At 40.3% G+C, this 19,864-nt stretch overlaps 2 protein-coding genes across 14 annotated transcripts in view; one reads left to right on the top strand and one right to left on the bottom strand.

The window, feature by feature from the left end:
- The window catches only part of pikfyve (phosphoinositide kinase, FYVE finger containing), a 45,277-nt gene that overhangs the window by 13,868 nt on the left and 11,545 nt on the right, over positions 1-19,864 (top strand). For 4 of the 8 annotated variants that reach the window (XM_049485317.1, XM_049485313.1, XM_049485315.1 and 1 more), the window contains 9 exons: positions 719-937; positions 1,416-1,478; positions 2,589-2,718; positions 3,848-4,028; positions 4,143-4,217; positions 4,322-4,429; positions 5,128-5,268; positions 5,501-5,627; positions 6,097-7,325. In XM_049485317.1, coding sequence (XP_049341274.1) covers positions 719-937; positions 1,416-1,478; positions 2,589-2,718; positions 3,848-4,028; positions 4,143-4,217; positions 4,322-4,429; positions 5,128-5,268; positions 5,501-5,627; positions 6,097-7,325 — 2,273 coding nt within the window. The remainder of the gene's footprint in view (positions 1-718; positions 938-1,415; positions 1,479-2,588; positions 2,719-3,847; positions 4,029-4,142; positions 4,218-4,321; positions 4,430-5,127; positions 5,269-5,500; positions 5,628-6,096; positions 7,326-19,864) is intronic. The other 4 variants (XM_049485316.1, XM_049485319.1, XM_049485318.1 and 1 more) reach the window with 1 other exon arrangement.
- On the bottom strand, positions 7,874-19,247 carry LOC111194948 (TOG array regulator of axonemal microtubules protein 1). 6 transcript variants are annotated; one of them, XM_049485324.1, is made up of 7 exons: positions 18,947-19,223; positions 18,540-18,822; positions 18,273-18,378; positions 17,907-18,142; positions 17,616-17,771; positions 17,495-17,517; positions 7,875-8,439 (listed from the first exon to the last, which is right to left on the bottom strand). In XM_049485324.1, the coding sequence occupies exons 1-7, from the start codon at positions 19,188-19,190 to the stop codon at positions 8,345-8,347; spliced, it is 1,143 nt and encodes a 380-aa protein (XP_049341281.1). In that variant the 5' UTR covers positions 19,191-19,223; the 3' UTR covers positions 7,875-8,344. The 6 variants fall into 6 exon arrangements, with proteins under 6 accessions (XP_049341282.1, XP_022536355.2, XP_049341281.1 ...); XM_049485325.1 differs by lacking the exons at positions 17,495-17,517; positions 17,616-17,771; positions 17,907-18,142; positions 18,273-18,378; positions 18,540-18,822 and adding exons at positions 8,561-8,716; positions 8,854-9,089; positions 9,220-9,325; positions 9,487-9,769 and having other exon boundaries at positions 7,874-8,462; positions 18,947-19,224; XM_022680634.2 differs by lacking the exons at positions 17,495-17,517; positions 17,616-17,771; positions 17,907-18,142; ... (1 more) ...; positions 18,540-18,822; positions 18,947-19,223 and adding exons at positions 8,561-8,716; positions 8,854-9,089; positions 9,220-9,325; positions 9,487-9,769; positions 9,894-10,179 and having other exon boundaries at positions 7,874-8,462.

Raw genomic sequence — 19,864 nt, 5'->3', positions numbered from 1 at the left:
CATTTTTTTTAAAAGTTGGATCAGGGCAGCAGAAGGCTGGAAAAGTAAGTAGTAACACTGTAGCCTGCTGCTAACCCCAGCTAGCACTGCTGGAGCAGCATTAGCATTAGCCACTAACAAAGCTAAGCGCTGACACTTTTGCCGTTCAGAGGCAAATTTATTAGACTGTATTTACCGTGTTAAAACAAGCTACATGGGATGAACTGCTAGCTAATATTGCCCTGGTTTACCAGAGCACTCAGTGTAGCTCCTCAGTGCGCTGTTGAGCGGCATTTACTAGTGCTGCTGCACCCAGCCTTAGTGGAAATCTGTAAGTATAAGCTTACTGTGAGTAAACGGAAGTGCTTTACTCACCCAAATAAACTGTTTTTTTTTTTTTTTAAGAAGACGTTCATTGATGTTCAATAATAAAAGGAGCTGCAATAAAAAAGGGTTAATCGGTTAAACCTAAAAAAAAAGAATTGTGGCATGCGGCAAGAACTACATAAAATGGGTTTATTCAACACAAATACACAGTGTGAACATACCATTATTTAATTTAAAGTATTAAATCACCAAAAGATTCAGAGATATTGGATTCTTGTGATCTTTAGGCCCTCAGACATTTTTTTTTTTTTGGCAAAGACATAACATTTTTTTGCCGATAAGATTGTTATAAAATGTTGATTCTTTCTTTTATAATTGTGATTTTTGTCTTTTTCTCCTTTCTGTTATCCAGATTCAGCCAGCCCCAGTAAAAGAACATCGGTCAGCAGTTTCCAGTCTGCGGTGGACAGCGACTCTGCTGCTTCCATCAACCTGAATATGGAACAGGACAATGTCAACTACCACATCAAGAAGCAGCCCAAGTACCCTCACGTGCCTCCCCACCCAGCCGAACAGAAAAGTATGGAGCACCCTGACCCGTTTGCCCCCGACCCCGACTTCCAGGCACCAAGTGAGAAGAGGCTGAGTGGCCCGGTGGCCCTCTGTGTTTGCCTCCTGCTGCTTCAGAAGCAGAGCTAACTCACTGTCCTGTTTTGCCTTGAGTTATGATTCACCTATGGTTTGCCTGAAACAAACAAAAGAAAGATCCCCTACACTCCCTGCCCCCTTTGTGCTTCGTGCATTATGCCTTGCACAACAACAAATGCATGACGCCCCCTTCTAATAATCTGAACTAATAATATAAAGTTTAGTGTGTGCTACACTGTTCGAAGCATGACTCACACTATAATAAAAAAGTTCCCATACTATAATAAAAAAATTAAAGCATTAAAATGCAAGACTAATTAATGCACAGTATGGCATGGTACTACTGACTGATCCGTGGCAACCCCCACTAATTAATTCAGTGTTAATTCAATTCCACGTCTTCTTCTTATCTCTGGCATGCTATTTAGATGTTTCTATCTTTTTTATGTCTTATTTTATAGCTGAGTTCCTGGTCACAGAGGATGGAGGTCAGCATATATCCATCAGTGATGCCTTCATTAAAGGTAAGTGTTAATATTCTGTATTGCTTCTTTGCTTGCCCATGCAAAGAAATAGCTGTTTTAACGAAATTAACAAGCTCAAAAAGCTCCAAACATCATTGGTAGTATTCTGAGAGCCCTGATATATAAAAGAGGCACTGAGAGCCTTGAAAGTGCACAGGTAGTTAATTACAAACACTGTTTATATACACAATGTATGCCATCCTAAAATTAAGTCACGATAATTCAACTGGTGTGAATACATCAGGTTCAAGACATTTGATGTATGGTGCTCTTCATTCTCACGTAGACAGTCATCAGATATTTTCAGCAACAGCTTAAATTCCTTCATTTCTTCTAAATAAATTTTTGCATTCAGTTGCTTATCCTACCTATTCATTCATGCTGGTCAGTTGACTTATCGTGACTTCGTTTTAAGATAACAGCTTCCAGAGAACTACCAGAAGGTACTGTGTGTAATAAACTATACATGCACTTTTGAAGATCTCAGTGAATCATTTTAAATGACAGGGCCCTTAGAATTCTACCAATCAAGTGTGAAGCTACTTTGAGCTTGTAAATGGTGTAATAGTTGTTTGCATGAGCAACCCTATGCCCCTATCATTAGCATTGTAAGCCTGTTTGGAGCATCGGCTAAAAGCACTGTATTTCAGAATGCTAAGGGTGAAATAAGGTGAGCTATTTGAAAAAAGTTTGTACTCGTTATTATATTTTACTATACCACAAGTCAATTTTACACCAGATGTTTTCTTTAATAGAACAGAGTTTGACCACAGTGATGCCACAGCCATCCAGTGCTGGGAATCTACAAGAGTAAATTGGGAAGGACTTGGTTCCTCTCTCATTGTTGAGTCAGAGTGATGTTATGTGATTGTTAGATCACATGCACAGCTATTTCAGTTATTAGTTCTCTTGTTTAAAAGCATTCAGGCAGCTCTTCTTCCACATGCGAGTAGTGGTTCATGAAGATGATGTGCTGTACATGTAGTGGACTAAGGGATTGCGTGATTTTGGGTTAAAACTATGTCAGGGTTGAAGCATTATAAATATATTTTAAATCATTCTGTTATTGTACTTATTAGAGACATCTATTCAACCTATTTGTTTTGGCAGAGTCTCTGTTTAATCGGCGTGTAGAGGAGAAGCCTAAAGAGATGCTCTTCACTCCATTGGGATGGCACCACAGCTCCCTCGACCAGCTGAGAGAGGAGAATGGAGAGAAGAAAGCCATGGAGAGACTTCTGTGAGTGCTGTATATGATGATTAGTCAGTTTGATGTGTAATTTTATAGTGTTTTTAGCTTGCCTTGTGTGTTATGTTTTGTTTGCTTGAAGGCTAATGTTGTTATTTAAGTAATAGAATACTGCATTAATTATCACCCTACAAATGACATGCCTAATTTAGTACAGATTTTCCACAGTGTTAAGTTGTTCAAAAATTTTAAAAACAGTATGAATACACTGGCAAGTTAAGTTGCAGCCCTTGAGGCTGCTGTTTAGCATAGTTTCGTTATTTTCCTGCTCACATCTGATTAATTTTATCCTGTTTATTTCCTGTAGTCTATGAGCCGTAAGTGTAGCTAATACATGACTCGTATTTTCTGTAATAGAAAATATTTTTGAAAGGTTGGTTTAGGTTAAATAACTTCTAATTAGTAATTAAAGAGTTATCAATTACAAACGTTTTTTACTTTGTGAAAGTAGACTCACAGTGACACAAGCTTAAGCTTAAGTATTGGAAGGAAGACATAATGAACTTCTTTCTAAAGTTATGGTCACAAAAAATGTAATAAAATTGAAGTTAAGAAAGCACCACATATTTTGTTGTGTTCATCTTTTTTGGACAAATTTATTTATTTTTATTTATTTTATTATTTTCCTTATTTTCAATCACATCCATATGGCAGCAGTTTTTATTTTTACGTTAGAGCATTGTGGATTACATTACTATGTGATTTAATCTTTTACATTTGTATACAACAGTCAAAGCCAAGATAAAAAAAATTAAGAAATAAGAAAATAAACAGAAGTATGAGAACAACCAAATATTAAATAGAATGTGGGGTGCGGTTGAAAATAACACAAAACTTGAAAATGGGCGTTATACCCAATAATACATTACTTGGCAAGTTTAATTTAAATTTGTTTTTAAATCTGTCCTTGATGTTAAACACAATATTTGAAGGAATTCATTTTGCAATGTCTGCATCCTGTCATATTAGTATACAGTGCTGTCTGAACACAGCTGTAGGGAACAGGGAAAGCTGTGTAAATTAAAATTGTGTGTCCTTAAATTCTGAATTACAGCTGTTTAGACATGCCAGACATTCACTTCAACATATTTTTTGAGGCTCTTTTTTCATTGTTCTTCAGCTCTGCCAACCACAGCCATATGATGGCTCTTCTGCAGCAGCTGCTCTACAGTGAGTCGCTGTCTCTCTCTTGGCGGGACATTATCGTACCCGTGGTTCGGCAGGTGGTTCAGACGGTGCGGCCAGATGTTCGCAGCTGTGATGACGACATGGACATTCGCCAGCTCGTCCACATCAAAAAGGTGTGTGAACGGCACTCCGCTCTGTTTTCAGTGTTTAATCACTTCTATTGTTGTCTTTTAGTGAATCATGACAGTGTTGTTCATTTATCTTTTTTTTTTGTTTTTTTTTTGTAGATTCCAGGAGGAAAGAAGTTTGACTCTGTTGTGGTCAATGGATTTGTTTGCACTAAAAACATTGCCCACAAAAAGGTTTGCATAGTTATTTGTTCATACTTGGGTATACTGCATGTGTAAATATGTATTACACTTTGTACAATGTTTTATTTTTTATTTTTTAAAATAATGTTTTACAGATGAATTCTTACATCAAGAACCCCAAGATCCTCCTGCTCAAGTGTTCCATTGAGTATCTTTATAGAGAAGAGACCAAGTTCACTTGTATTGACCCAATAGTGCTGCAGGTACTGGATCATCACATGACATATGTTCTTATCATGCATCCCTTCTGATTATTTTCCCTACCACTTACCCCTACTCCTTCTTTTCGAGTGTAACCCTTTCCCTTGGAACAGAGTGGAACAATCCTTCAAGCACCTGAAACGTCATCAGGAGCGCTCACGTTCATTAACCTAGCTGCTGATTAACTAGTAAACTTTAGGGGGTATTTTATTGTATGTCTTTAGAAAAGGGGGAAGATGGTGCAGAAATTATTTATTATTGTCCATTCCTTAATTTCTTAGTGAAGGGGTGGATGAAATTAACTTTAATTAGCTTTTATTTTATTTTATTTTTTGTTCCACCTTGCTGCAGCCCCTGCCATCTGTTGCAACTTCGAAGGGAGAACGGGAGAGTTAGCTAGCGGTCTTTTTTATGCAATAAAATTCAGCCATAAAACATTAAAACTACACATATTGGTAATATTGTGCTAATCGTCACTTTTAAGTAGGAAAATACATTTGTGACTTTCTTTGATCGCTTGTTTTGCCATCTTACCAGTCATTCTCTTAACCCTCGGTTTGAAGTGTGCATCTGAAAAATCTACCCCTTAGTGTGCACGTGGTAGGGGTAAGGGGTAGGACCAAGGGGTGAAATGGGATTGGGCCTTAGTCTCCCTTCTTGAACAAACATTACAGTATTTGTGGATGCTTTCTCTCTCCAGGAACGGGAGTTTCTGAAGAACTATGTGCAGCGGATTGTAGACGTACGGCCCAACCTAGTGCTGGTGGAGAAGACTGTGTCCCGCATTGCTCAGGACATGCTGCTGGAACATGGCATCACACTGGTTATCAATGTCAAACCTGTAAGTACACTACTAGTAACCGCTGTTTTGACTGACTGTAATCATGTTTTGTCCGTGAGATGTTTTTTCCTTGTTGTGTATTTAAAATGTCAGCTTTGATCTCTGTAGCCATGAGGTGAGCCAAGGTTCAGTTTCCTCATGCTTCCTTTTGATATGCTCACTGAAGAACGTGTAGACTAAGGAACATTACAGCGAGTTATAAAAATATTTTCGTATTTCTCTGATTTTGTAGCAAGTGCTGGATCGAGTGAGTCGAATGACTCAAGGTGATTTGGTCATGTCTATGGATCAGCTTCTGACCAAACCTCGCCTGGGTACCTGCCACAAGTTCTACCTTCACTCCTTCCAGCTGCCTAACAGTGAGTGTTTCATTTTTTTTTTACACTTATCTGTGTAGTTATGTTGAATTTTTCATATTTTCATAGGTTTAAATGCCTTTTGAGACATTTAATGACATTTTTTTCTTATTATTTAATTTTCTAACATAATATCTTGCTTGTGTGATTTACATAATTACACATAGCTTGCTTGTCTGATTTATTACATTTATTACATATCTGGGGAAAATTATAGACTTTAAGGCAGTTGTTGTTGTTATTTATTTCTGTGTAATATACACTGACATAAAAAAAAACCTCATGAGATTGCAGTATGCAATTTTTTATGTTTTAAGTTACAATTGCTCCACTGTTAAAGCACCTGTTAGAATCCCAGTCATGCAGCTTGGCATCAATATATTTATTTATTTATTTATTTATTGTTTGCTCTATTTGGACTATTGCCCATTTTTGCCAGTCTATTTCTTTAATTTTTCTTACTTTCTCTCAGATGAGCTGAAGACCCTGATGTTCTTCGAGGGATGTCCTCCTCAGCTGGGCTGTACCATCAAGCTCCGTGGTGCATCAGAGTACGAACTGGCCCGAGTGAAAGAGATCATAACGATGATGGTGTGTGTGGCTTATCACTCCCAGTTAGAAATCTCCTTCCTTATGGATGAATTTGCCATGCCCCCCAGCCTGTCTAAGAGCACCTCCTTCCCCTGCCTGCTGGAGAGCGCTGCGGGGGAAGAGGAGAATGAGGCAGAGCGAGACTTACAAGGTACTGGATCTGGACTGGGAGAGGATCGTGGACGTTTCCTATCAGACACTGACATTGAACCTGGGCTTCAGAATATTATGAAAAGCCACAGTAGGCAAACGTCTATCTCTGAATCCTCACTGAAGGATGGAGAAAGCCCTAAAGTGAGTAGAAGCGATCCATGTGAATCACCACTTGGAGGAGTGACTGAGGAGATCAAGACCTCCACCCCCGTATCCTGTTCCACAAACCAACCACCACCCGTATCCCCACCTTATCTTATCTCTGACCTGGAGGAGATTGCAGAAGAGGAGGTGAAGGAACCATTGCATGCTGAAGAAAATGGAGATGATGAAGGTACAATGCAGGAGGAGAGCGCTGGTTCTGAGATATCACTTCCTCCAGCGCGGCTCTTCAGAGACCCACTTCAGGATGACACTGGCCTCTTTGTGGCTGAGCAGGTGACCTCAGCAGACGATCACTTAAAGTCAATCTCAGCCTGCTTCAAGCAGGAGCTGAAGGACATCATCTTGTGCATCTCACCTTTTGTGACCTTCCGTGAACCATTTCTTCTGACTCCAGCCGGCCTGCGTTGTCCCAGTCGTGATTATTTCCCAGAGAACATCTACCTGTCGCCACTCCTCAACAAGGAATTCAAGGAGTTGGATGGCCGCCGCAAGAAGCTCCTCCTAAAAGAGACCGCTCCACCCACCGGGTCTCTGACCAATGGGATGGCATCCCAGCAACGGCATACCCAGGTGCTGCCCTCTCACATGCTCACCACAGCCTGCATTGTGGAGCCCTTGGCCTGTAGTAATGATCTGGCTCGCATGCTGGCCGACTACCGCGCCCAAGGAGGACGTATCCGGCAGCGAGACGTGGACCCCTTCGCCAGTCCCCCACCAACAAAAGCACCCGTTAAAGCAGACAGTGAGGAGGAGAAGGGACCAGGACAGAGTGAAATGGCCTGGGCCACCAAGGTAAGTTGTTCTCATCTGGCAACCCTACAGTACATTTTAGTTAAAGCAGCTCTATTAGTTTTTATGTTCTTTTACCGTAAAATCTTATCTGGCAACTCTTTCTCACATATGCTCTTGCTGGTTTGCATCTAATGCTATATTCCTACCTTTTTTAAATAGGGCTAGTTTGTTATTTTTAAAATCATATTAATCTAACAAGATGTGTCTTAAAGCAGCTTTATATGAGGTTTTCACAATTCGCTTGTTTCTCCAGTTAATAAATACAGTCAGTTCAGTGTGCATTAATATTATCCTCAAGTTACAGTATTCATATATTTAAAAGAGCTAACTGGCTAGTGTTATAATTCAGTCTATGCATCTGTCTATGGTTATTATATCTGTATTCCTTCAGACCTTCACTTTCTACCTGTCTGTCTGTTTATTACTGTTTATGCATATGGTTATTATTTATACATCCCTACAGACCTTTACTGTCTATCTGTCTGTCTGACTAGTTTCTACTTATTTGAATAATGACAGAGACAATTATTTTTTTTAATGATTTTTATTTTGCAATGATAAAAATTCAAATGGATGAGATGTATTCGGTGTTCAGGTGTTCTCTGTTCCAGAGAAGCTGACCGAGTCAGAACTGGTCAGAGTGATGGAGACAGGACCCATATGTCTGAAGGGTGGACTGGCTCTAAAAGAGTGGCTGGGGGACGCCGGCCGGCCCTGGGCGAACCCCTCACAAGCTTTGTAGGGCTTGTTTTGGGGCAGGACATTCCCAGCTGGTTGACTGGGATGCCCTGATGCCACAGGGCCGGTGCGTTTCCCGCCAAGCAGAGACCCCACCTCTGGTAAGAAAGTGGAGTCCCTGCCTCGACCACCTCTTCAGATGTGGTTCCTGTCTCCACCACTGTGAACAGCTCTGACTCTGTAAGCTTCTCTAGAACAGAGATTTCACCCCAAACCCACTCTGAACACCGAATACATCTAAACTATATACAAAAACTGTACAACTGATTCATTTGATTTGATTAATTTAAAAGTAGTTTCTTGACTGAGGCCTGATCTCTGATGGAAATAAATTTTTCCACCGCTGCCGCAGCCTCTCTGTGCCCGCCCAAAAAACCTAAGGCGGCTCGTGCAGGAGTCCTGTAGAGAAAGATAGCAAAAGTTAGTGGATTTAGTTCTGGTTCCGTCATCAGATGATTGTGGTTACTTTATGTTGATTAAAGCAGACAGTTGCTTACCTCACTTCCTGGGCAGCGTCGAACGCCAGTGTGCTGATGGCAGGAAGGATTTTGCTGGTAAATGTCCTGCCCTTCAGCACACGGGATGCCCCCATCACATGCACTAGCCTATTTAGGCAAAGTGCAGTGGCTGCCCTGGTGGCAGGGTTTCTGTGTCTGGACAGAAGAGAGTGAACGAGCTCAGTCACATAGATACACATGATCACATGACCTGGTGGTACTTGCTTGATTTAGTTTTCAGAATTTCATTTCAACTCTAGTAATGAATAAGTAACGTGAATACATATATTTACCTGAATCCACCGGCCAGCAGCCCGCGCAGGACTCGGCCAGGCGAACAGGAGTGCACCATCATGCTGAGGGCGAGCTCCACACCCTCCTTAATAAACAGACTGGCCTCACCAGCCTTGTGCAGGAGGGTGCGAGCGGCGCCCTCGACCTCGCTGTCCATACTGTGCTGCAGGTGATGGAACAGGTGTGCCATGGTGTAAATGGCGTCCCGAGAGACTAATGTCCTGAGGTTTTTTATCTGAGAAAGTGGAGACAACAGAAGCAGCACACTAAGCCTCGGTCTATTGAACTCTGAATCAGTTTCTGAATCATATCATTACAGAAGAAGCTGCTGTAGAGTGTTTGTGTAGTGTGTTATAAACTCTTACCTCCTCAATGACGGCTGTGCTGACGCTGTGGAGCTCCGGCAGCACCACATCAACATGGTGTTGAGCCAGAGCTCGCACAAGCCGCAGTCCCTCGGTTTTTCGTTCCCTGTTTTACAACAAAAACATGCAGAGAATTATAGATTAAACACATCTGGAAGATGGTGGCTAATTTATTCAGTAATCTTCAGCTCTTATAACTCTAGTCTGAGCTCTACTCTGAAACATATCTCTGCTCGGTTAGAATTAAAGAACTAGTAAAGATCTTACCATTCCTCGTCCTGCAGCAAGCACAGAGCCTGGCCGAGAGCTTCCCCAGGCCTGTTGAGGGGCTCCTCCCGGGTCAGGGCTGGTAGCACCGGTGGCTGCTCCAGTCCCTGACCTCTCTCAACAGCCTGAGGAGCTGCCCTGACGATTTTGGGCTTCCTGCGGGCTCTCTCCACCTGTGCAGCTTTGTCCTGGATGCTGTGGGCAGCCATATTGATTGTAGGCTGCTCCACAGCGAGGACTGGCCTCTGCCTTCTCCGCCTGTCTAGGATCGGGATCCTGCTACCTGTTGTTATTTAAACGATAAATGGAAGAAGTAAGGTCAAGTAAGGGATTAATTAGTAAGGAATTAGTTAGTAAGGAATAAATTAGTACGAGATTAGTTAGGGACACTCAAAACTGGAACTTACCCGGTGAATAGTAGGCCGGCTCTTTATTCACCATGTCTGGCTGGGTAGTGACAGGCGGAGGTACAGGTGGAGGAGCGGGGTGCTGAGGAAATGGTCTGGAAAGGAACTCCTCATATGTGAAGGAGTCCTCCAGCCATTCCGGTTTCAGCACCTTCAGACTCCTGCGACTCTTGGGCCTGATGGGACGAGGTCCAGAGGGCGGCAGCGGTGGAAAAAAGGGCTCAAAGTTCTCACGAAAATCCATCTTTAAATGGAGAAAAGCCTCAGACGTCCAATACAGTAGGTGTAGATTCACCTACTGATGGAATAATAAGGGACACAAGTCCTTATGTACAGTGGCTTGGTGATGTCACCACCGTATCCTAGGTAACTTGCCCAGTGCAATTTGTTTACATTTAAAATGTTAGCCCAATGTTAGCACAATAATGTAGTAATAATAATCATATATAATAATATATAATATATAAATATACATAATATTATGTGTATTTTAGGCTTTTAGCATTATTCACAGTACTGCCTGGTTAAGGTGGATGATGAAGTGGTTAAATAACACATTTTTTATAGATAATTATCATTACATTTTTAGTTCAAACATTCAGTTTTGAATAGGATTGCAGCTGTTTAGCAGGTTAGCATTTAGCTTAGCACTAGTTACCTGGCACCCACTGTAGTTAGCATAGCATTACATTTTTGCCCTTTTTTAAGCAGTTTGTTTCAATATATATATTTCAGTATGTTGCAGTTTTCTGAGCAAGGCAATATATTATTATTTTTAAAATTAGATTTTACAAAAATGTTGATTGTATAAAAACACTTATTTATAAAATGTGATCAAAAGACGTTAAGTTTTATCTAAGTACAACTCTCATTTTTATTAGTTTTATTACCTCAATTTTTTTTACCTATAATTTTATGATTCCTACTCTTAATTTTTTATAATATCTTATATATCTTATTAAAATGCTGTTTTCTTATTATTTATTTATTTTATTTAAACTTTTTTGTCAATCCCGTGATTGGTTGATTGATACTGCAAAATTCAAGATCTACCCTGTTTAACACTTTATTACACATATAAAGAAATTTAATTCTCACTTTAAAGAACTTTCTGTACATTTTATACAGTTTTCTGTGGTGTGTGGGGGGTGGGGCGCCTTTTTGCATTATACACAGTACTGCCTGGTTAAGGTGGGTGATAAAGTAGTTACATAACACATTTTTTAAATGATGATTATTATTACTTTTTTAATTAAAACATTCAGTTTTAAGTAGTGTTGCAGCTGTTTAGCAGGTTAGCATTTAGCTTAGCACTAATTACATGGCACCCACTCCAGTTGGTATAGCATTAGCTTTTTGCCCCCCCCCCCCTTTTTTTTTTTAGCAGTTTCGATTCAATATATATTTCAGTATATTGCAGTACTGTAAGCAAGGCAATTTATTATTTTCTTTTTTTTTTTTTTTTACAGATTTTACAAAAATGGTAATTGTATAAAAACACTTATTTATGAAATGTGACTAAAAGAAAATGATTGTTGTTTCAGGACTACAGTATATATTTAAGTTAAAGCATGTATATTAGTGTTTTTTTATTCTTTTACCGTAAAGGTTGTTTTCTATCTGGCAACTCTTTCTCACACATAGTCTTGCTGGTTTGCATCTAATGCTGTGTTCCTACCTTTCTTAAATAGGGCTAGTTTTTTTGTTCTTGACACTTTTAAAATCATATTATTCTAATGAGATGGGGCTTAAAGCAGCTTGATGTAAGATTTATTTCTTTTATCATGTAAGCTTGTAAAATGGAGCTCGAAGCAGGTTTATGCTTTTCCCCTGGAAAAAACCATGTGTGCTTTGAATCACCACTGAATACGTATCATATTATATGTTGATTACACTAATTAAGGCAAGCAGAAAAAGTTTCATACTTAAAAAATACTTTCAACGTTTTTTTTTTTACATCTTTAAACTTTAAAACAGGTCAATTTGACCCGTAACATAACAGGAGAGGTAAATAGATCTATAAACACTAAAAATGGACCTAAAATGCTCAGTGTGTAAGTATTCAAAAGAGAGAATTCTCAAAAGCTCTATTGAACAAGTAAGACACAAGTTTAATGTCAAATTACAATATGATGTTATTGAAGCCATTAGAGGCATTAAAGTATTTTAAGCAGCTGTTTATCAGTTTATAACTTTTCCTTGTTTCTTCAGTTAATAAATACATTGAGTTCAGTGTGCATTAATATTATCCTTCAAGTTGCAGTATTCATAAATTTAAAAGAGCTAACTGGCTAGTGTTAAAATTCAGTCTATGCATCTGTCTGTATTTATTATATCTGTATTCCTTCAGACCTTCACTTTCTACCTGTCTGTCTGTTTATTACTGTCTATGCATATGGTTATTATTTATTTATCCCTACAGACCTTTACTGTCTATCTGTCTGTCTGACTAGTTTCTACTTATTTGAATAATGACAGAGACAATTATTTTTTTTAATGATTTTTATTTTGCAATGATAAAAATACAGATGGATGAGATGTATTCGGTGTTCAGGTGTACTCTGTTCCAGAGAAGCTGACCGAGTCAGAACTGGTCAGAGTGATGGAGACAGGACCCATATGTCTGAAGGGTGGACTGGCTCTAAAAGAGTGGCTGGGGGACGCCGGCCGACCCTGGGCGAACCCCTCACAAGCTTTGTAGGGCTTGTTTTGGGGCAGGACATTCCCAGCTGGTTGACTGGGATGCCCTGATGCCACAGGGCAGGTGCGTTTCCCGCCAAGCAGAGACCCCACCTCTGGTAAGAAAGTGGAGTCCCTGCCTTGACCACCTCTTCAGATGTGGTTCCTGTCTCCACCACTGTGAACAGCTCTGACTCTCTAAGCTTCTCTAGAACAGAGATTTCACCCCAAACCCACTCTGAACACCGAATACATCTAAACTATATACAAAAACTGTACAACTGATTCATTTGATTTGATTAATTTAAAAGTAGTTTCTTGACTGAGGCCTGATCTCTGATGGAAATAAATTTTTCCACCGCTGCCGCAGCCTCTCTGTGCCCGCCCAAAAAACGTAAGGCGGCTCGAGCAGGAGTCCTGTAGAGAAAGATAGCAAAAGTTAGTGGATTTAGTTCTGGTTCCGTCATCAGATGATTGTGGTTACTTTATGTTGATTAAAGCAGACAGTTGCTTACCTCACTTCCTGGGCAGCGTCGAACGCCAGTGTGCTGATGGCAGGAAGGATTTTGCTGGTAAATGTCCTGCCCTTCAGCACACGGGATGCCCCCATCACATGCACTAGCCTATTTAGGCAAAGTGCAGTGGCTGCCCTGGTGGCAGGGTTTCTGTGTCTGGACAGAAGAGAGTGAACGAGCTCAGTCACATAGATACACGTGATCACATGACCTGGTGGTACTTGCTTGATTTAGTTTTCAGAATTTAATTTCAACTCTAGTAATGAATAAGTAACGTGAATATATATTTACCTGAATCCACCGGCCAGCAGCCCGCGCAGGACTCGGCCAGGCGAACAGGAGTGCACCATCATGCTGAGGGCGAGCTCCACACCCTCCTTAATAAACAGACTGGCCTCACCAGCCTTGTGCAGGAGGGTGCGAGCGGCGCCCTCGACCTCGCTGTCCATACTGTGCTGCAGGTGATGGAACAGGTGTGCCATGGTGTAAATGGCGTCCCGAGAGACTAATGTCCTGAGGTTTTTTATCTGAGACAGTGGAGACAACAGAAGCAGCACACTAAGCCTCGGTCTATTGAACTCTGAATCAGTTTCTGAATCATATCATTACAGAAGAAGCTGCTGTAGAGTGTTTGTGTAGTGTGTTATAAACTCTTACCTCCTCAATGACGGCTGTGCTGACGCTGTGGAGCTCCGGCAGCACCACATCAACATGGTGTTGAGCCAGAGCTCGCACAAGCCGCAGTCCCTCGGTTTTTCGTTCCCTGTTTTACAACCAAAACATGCAGAGAATTATAGATTAAACACATCTGGAAGATGGTGGCTAATTTATTCAGTAATCTTCAGCTCTTATAACTCTAGTCTGAGCTCTACTCTGAAACATATCTCTGCTCGGTTAGAATTAAAGAACTAGTAAAGATCTTACCATTCCTCATCCTGCAGCAAGCACAGAGCCTGGCCGAGAGCTTCCCCAGGCCTGTTGAGGGGCTCCTCCCGGGTCAGGGCTGGTAGCACCGGTGGCTGCTCCAGTCCCTGACCTCTCTCAACAGCCTGAGGAGCTGCCCTGACGATTTTGGGCTTCCTGCGGGCTCTCTCCACCTGTGCAGCTTTGTCCTGGATGCTGTGGGCAGCCATATTGATTGTAGGCTGCTCCACAGCGAGGACTGGCCTCTGCCTTCTCCGCCTGTCTAGGATCGGGATCCTGCTACCTGTTATTATTTAAACGATAAATGGAAGAAGTAAGGTCAAGTAAGGGATTAATTAGTAAGGAATTAGTTAGTAAGGAATAAATTAGTAAGAGATTAGTTAGGGACACTCAAAACTGGAACTTACCCGGTGAATAGTAGGCCGGCTCTTTATTCACCATGTCTGGCTGGGTAGTGACAGGCGGAGGTACAGGTGGAGGAGCGGGGTGCTGAGGAAATGGTCTGGAAAGGAACTCCTCATATGTGAAGGAGTCCTCCAGCCATTCTGGTTTCAGCACCTTCAGACTCCTGCGACTCTTGGGCCTGATGGGACGAGGTCCAGAGGGCGGCAGCGGTGGAAAAAAGGGCTCAAAGTTCTCACGAAAATCCATCTTTAAATGGAGAAAAGCCTCAGACGTCCAATACAGTAGGTGTAGATTCACCTACTGATGGAATAATAAGGGACACAAGTCCTTATGTACAGTGGCTTGGTGATGTCACCACCGTATCCTAGGTAACTTGCCCAGTGCAATTTGTTTACATTTAAAATGTTAGCCCAATGTTAGCACAATAATGTAGTAATAATAATCATATATAATAATATATAATATATAAATATACATAATATTATGTATATTTTAGGCTTTTAGCATTATTCACAGTACTGCCTGGTTAAGGTGGATGATGAAGTGGTTAAATAACATATTTTTTTATAGATAATTATCATTACATTTTTAGTTCAAACATTCAGTTTTGAATAGGATTGCAGCTGTTTAGCAGGTTAGCATTTAGCTTAGCACTAGTTACCTGGCACCCACTGTAGTTAGCATAGCATTACATTTTTGCCCTTTTTTAAGCAGTTTGTTTCAATATATATATTTCAGTATGTTGCAGTTTTCTGAGCAAGGCAATATATTATTATTTTTAAAATTAGATTTTACAAAAATGTTGATTGTATAAAAACACTTATTTATAAAATGTGATCAAAAGACGTTAAGTTTTATCTAAGTACAACTCTCATTTTTATTAGTTTTATTACCTCAATTTTTTTTACCTATAATTTTATGATTCCTACTCTTAATTTTTTATAATATCTTATATATCTTATTAAAATGCTGTTTTCTTATTATTTATTTATTTTATTTAAACTTTTTTGTCAATCCCGTGATTGGTTGATTGATACTGCAAAATTCAAGATCTACCCTGTTTAACACTTTATTACACATATAAAGAAATTTAATTTTCACTTTAAAGAACTTTCTGTACATTTTATACAGTTTTCTGTGGTGTGTGGGGGGGCGGGGCGCCTTTTTGCATTATACACAGTACTGCCTGGTTAAGGTGGGTGATAAAGTGGTTACATAACACATTTTTTAAATGATGATTATTATTACTTTTTTAATTAAAACATTCAGTTTTAAATAGTGTTGCAGCTGTTTAGCAGGTTAGCATTTAGCTTAGCACTAATTACATGGCACCCACTCCAGTTGGTATAGCATTAGCTTTTTGTCCCCCCCTTTTTTTTTAGCAGTTTCGATTCAATATATATTTCAGTATATTGCAGTACTGTAAGCAAGGCAATTTATTATTTTCTTTTTTTTTTTTTTTTTACAGATTTTACAAAAATGGTAATTGTATAAAAACACTTATTTATGAAATGTGACTAAAAGAAAATGATTGTTGTTTCAGGACTACAGTATATATTTAAGTTAAAGCATGTATATTAGTGTTTTTTTATTCTTTTACCGTAAAGGTTGTTTTCTATCTGGCAACTCTTTCTCACACATAGTCTTGCTGGTTTGCATCTAATGCTGTGTTCCTACCTTTTTTAAATAGGGCTAGTTTTTTTGTTCTTGACACTTTTAAAATCATATTATTCTAATGAGATGGGGCTTAAAGCAGCTTGATGTAAGATTTATTTCTTTTATCATGTAAGCTTGTAAAATGGAGCTCGAAGCAGGTTTATGCTTTTCCCCTGGAAAAAACCATGTGTGCTTTGAATCACCACTGAATACGTATCATATTATATGTTGATTACACTAATTAAGGCAAGCAGAAAAAGTTTCATACTTAAAAAATACTTTCAACATTTGTTTTTACATCTTTAAACTTTAAAACAGGTCAATTTGACCCGTAACATAACAGGAGAGGTAAATAGATCTATAAACACTAAAAATGGACCTAAAATGCTCAGTGTGTAAGTATTCAAAAGAGAGATTTCTCAAAAGCTCTATTGAACAAGTAAGACACAAGTTTAATGTCAAATTACAATATGATGTTATTGAAGCCATTAGAGGCATTAAAGTATTTTAAGCAGCTGTTTATCAGTTTATAACTTTTCCTTGTTTCTTCAGTTAATAAATACATTGAGTTCAGTGTGCATTAATATTATCCTTCAAGTTGCAGTATTCATAAATTTAAAAGAGCTAACTGGCTAGTGTTATAATTCAGTCTATGCATCTGTCTATGGTTATTATATCTGTATTCCTTCAGACCTTCACTTTCTACCTGTCTGTCTGTTTATTACTGTCTATGCATATGGTTATTATTTATTTATCCCTACAGACCTTTACTGTCTATCTGTCTGTCTGAATAGTTTCTACTTATTTGAATAATGACAGAGACAATTATTTTTTTTAATGATTTTTATTTTGCAATGATACAAATACAAATGGATGAGATGTATTCGGTGTTCAGGTGTTCTCTGTTCCAGAGAAGCTGACCGAGTCAGAACTGGTCAGAGTGATGGAGACAGGACCCATATGTCTGAAGGGTGGACTGGCTCTAAAAGAGTGGCTGGGGGGCGCCGGCCGGCCCTGGGCGAACCCCTCACAAGCTTTGTAGGGCTTGTTTTGGGGCAGGACATTCCCAGCTGGTTGACTGGGATGCCCTGATGCCACAGGGCCGGTGCGTTTCCCGCCAAGCAGAGACCCCACCTCTGGTAAGAAAGTGGAGTCCCTGCCTTGACCACCTCTTCAGATGTGGTTCCTGTCTCCACCACTGTGAACAGCTCTGACTCTGTAAGCTTCTCTAGAACAGAGATTTCACCCCAAACCCACTCTGAACAGCTGAACACCGAATACATCTAAACTATATACAAAAACTGTACAACTGATTCATTTGATTTGATTAATTTAAAAGTAGTTTCTTGACTGAGGCCTGATCTCTGATGGAAATAATTTTTTCCACCGCTGCCGCAGCCTCTCTGTGCCCGCCCAAAAAACGTAAGGCGGCTCGAGCAGGAGTCCTGTAGAGAAAGATAGCAAAAGTTAGTGGATTTAGTTCTGGTTCCGTCATCAGATGATTGTGGTTACTTTATGTTGATTAAAGCAGACAGTTGCTTACCTCACTTCCTGGGCAGCGTCGAACGCCAGTGTGCTGATGGCAGGAAGGATTTTGCTGGTAAATGTCCTGCCCTTCAGCACACGGGATGCCCCCATCACATGCACTAGCCTATTTAGGCAAAGTGCAGTGGCTGCCCTGGTGGCAGGGTTTCTGTGTCTGGACAGAAGAGAGTGAACGAGCTCAGTCACATAGATACACATGATCACATGACCTGGTGGTACTTGCTTGATTTAGTTTTCAGAATTTAATTTCAACTCTAGTAATGAATAAGTAACGTGAATATATATTTACCTGAATCCACCGGCCAGCAGCCCGCGCAGGACTCGGCCAGGCGAACAGGAGTGCACCATCATGCTGAGGGCGAGCTCCACACCCTCCTTAATAAACAGACTGGCCTCACCAGCCTTGTGCAGGAGGGTGCGAGCGGCGCCCTCGACCTCGCTGTCCATACTGTGCTGCAGGTGATGGAACAGGTGTGCCATGGTGTAAATGGCGTCCCGAGAGACTAATGTCCTGAGGTTTTTTATCTGAGAAAGTGGAGACAACAGAAGCAGCACACTAAGCCTCGGTCTATTGAACTCTGAATCAGTTTCTGAATCATATCATTACAGAAGAAGCTGCTGTAGAGTGTTTGTGTAGTGTGTTATAAACTCTTACCTCCTCAATGACGGCTGTGCTGACGCTGTGGAGCTCCGGCAGCACCACATCAACATGGTGTTGAGCCAGAGCTCGCACAAGCCGCAGTCCCTCGGTTTTTCGTTCCCTGTTTTACAACCAAAACATGCAGAGAATTATAGATTAAACACATCTGGAAGATGGTGGCTAATTTATTCAGTAATCTTCAGCTCTTATAACTCTAGTCTGAGCTCTACTCTGAAACATATCTCTGCTCGGTTAGAATTAAAGAACTAGTAAAGATCTTACCATTCCTCATCCTGCAGCAAGCACAGAGCCTGGCCGAGAGCTTCCCCAGGCCTGTTGAGGGGCTCCTCCCGGGTCAGGGCTGGTAGCACCGGTGGCTGCTCCAGTCCCTGACCTCTCTCAACAGCCTGAGGAGCTGCCCTGACGATTTTGGGCTTCCTGCGGGATCTCTCCACCTGTGCAGCTTTGTCCTGGATGCTGTGGGCAGCCATATTGATTGTAGGCTGCTCCACATCGAGGACTGGCCTCTGCTTCCTCCGCCTGTCTAGGATCGGGATCCTGCTACCTGTTATTATTTAAACGATAAATGGAAGAAGTAAGGTCAAGTAAGGGATTAATTAGTAAGGAATTAGTTAGTAAGGAATAAATTAGTAAGAGATTAGTTAGGGACACTCAAAACTGGAACTTACCCGGTGAATAGTAGGCCGGCTCTTTATTCACCATGTCTGGCTGGGTAGTGACAGGCGGAGGTACAGGTGGAGGAGCGGGGTGCTGAGGAAATGGTCTGGAAAGGAACTCCTCATATGTGAAGGAGTCCTCCAGCCATTCCGGTTTCAGCACCTTCAGACTCCTGCGACTCTTGGGCCTGATGGGACGAGGTCCAGAGGGCGGCAGCGGTGGAAAAAAGGGCTCAAAGTTCTCACGAAAATCCATCTTTAAATGGAGAAAAGCCTCAGACGTCCAATACAGTAGGTGTATAGTCACCTACTGATGGAATAATAAGGGACACAAGTCCTTATGTACAGTGGCTTGGTGATGTCACCACCGTATCCTTGGTGACTTGCCCAGTGCAATTTGTTTACATTTAAAATGTTAGCACAATAATGTAGTAATAATAATCATATATAAATAATATATAATATATAAATATACATTATATTATGTATATTTTAGGCTTTTAGCATTATTCACAGTACTGCCTGGTTAAGGTGGATGATGAAGTGGTTAAATAACACATTTTTTATAGATAATTATCATTACATTTTTAGTTCAAACATTCAGTTTTGAATAGGATTGCAGCTGTTTAGCAGGTTAGCATTTAGCTTAGCACTAGTTACCTGGCACCCACTGTAGTTAGCATAGCATTACATTTTTCCCTTTTTTAAGCAGTTTGTTGTAATATATATTTCAGTATATTGCAGTTTTCTGAGCAAGTCAATATATTATTATTTTTAAAATTAGATTTTACAAAAATGGTGATTGTATAAAAACACTTATTTGTAAAATGTGATTAAAAGAAGTTAAGTTTTATCTAAGTACAACTCTCATTTTTATTGGTTTTATTACCTTAATTTTTTTTTACCTATAATTTTATGATTCCTACTCTT

This window comes from Astyanax mexicanus, chromosome 11 (genome assembly GCF_023375975.1).
Source record: "Astyanax mexicanus isolate ESR-SI-001 chromosome 11, AstMex3_surface, whole genome shotgun sequence".
In the NCBI taxonomy this organism is placed as follows: domain Eukaryota; kingdom Metazoa; phylum Chordata; class Actinopteri; order Characiformes; family Acestrorhamphidae; genus Astyanax; species Astyanax mexicanus.
The sequence above is the reverse complement of the archived record's forward strand: the minus strand, read 5'-3'. Positions and strand labels throughout refer to the sequence as shown.

Bases quoted from the DNA above. Each gene is read 5' to 3' on its own strand.
- LOC111194948 (XM_049485322.1), bottom strand. From the start codon at position 19,190: ATGGATTTTCGTGAGAACTTTGAGCCCTTTTTTCCACCGCTGCCGCCC. The intron at 18,379-18,539 runs GTAAGATCTTTA...GTTGTAAAACAG, and splicing joins TTGCTGCAGGATGAGGAATG to GGAACGAAAAACCGAGGGAC. The intron at 13,244-17,906 runs GTAAATATATAT...TCTTCTGTCCAG, and splicing joins CTGCTGGCCGGTGGATTCAG to ACACAGAAACCCTGCCACCA.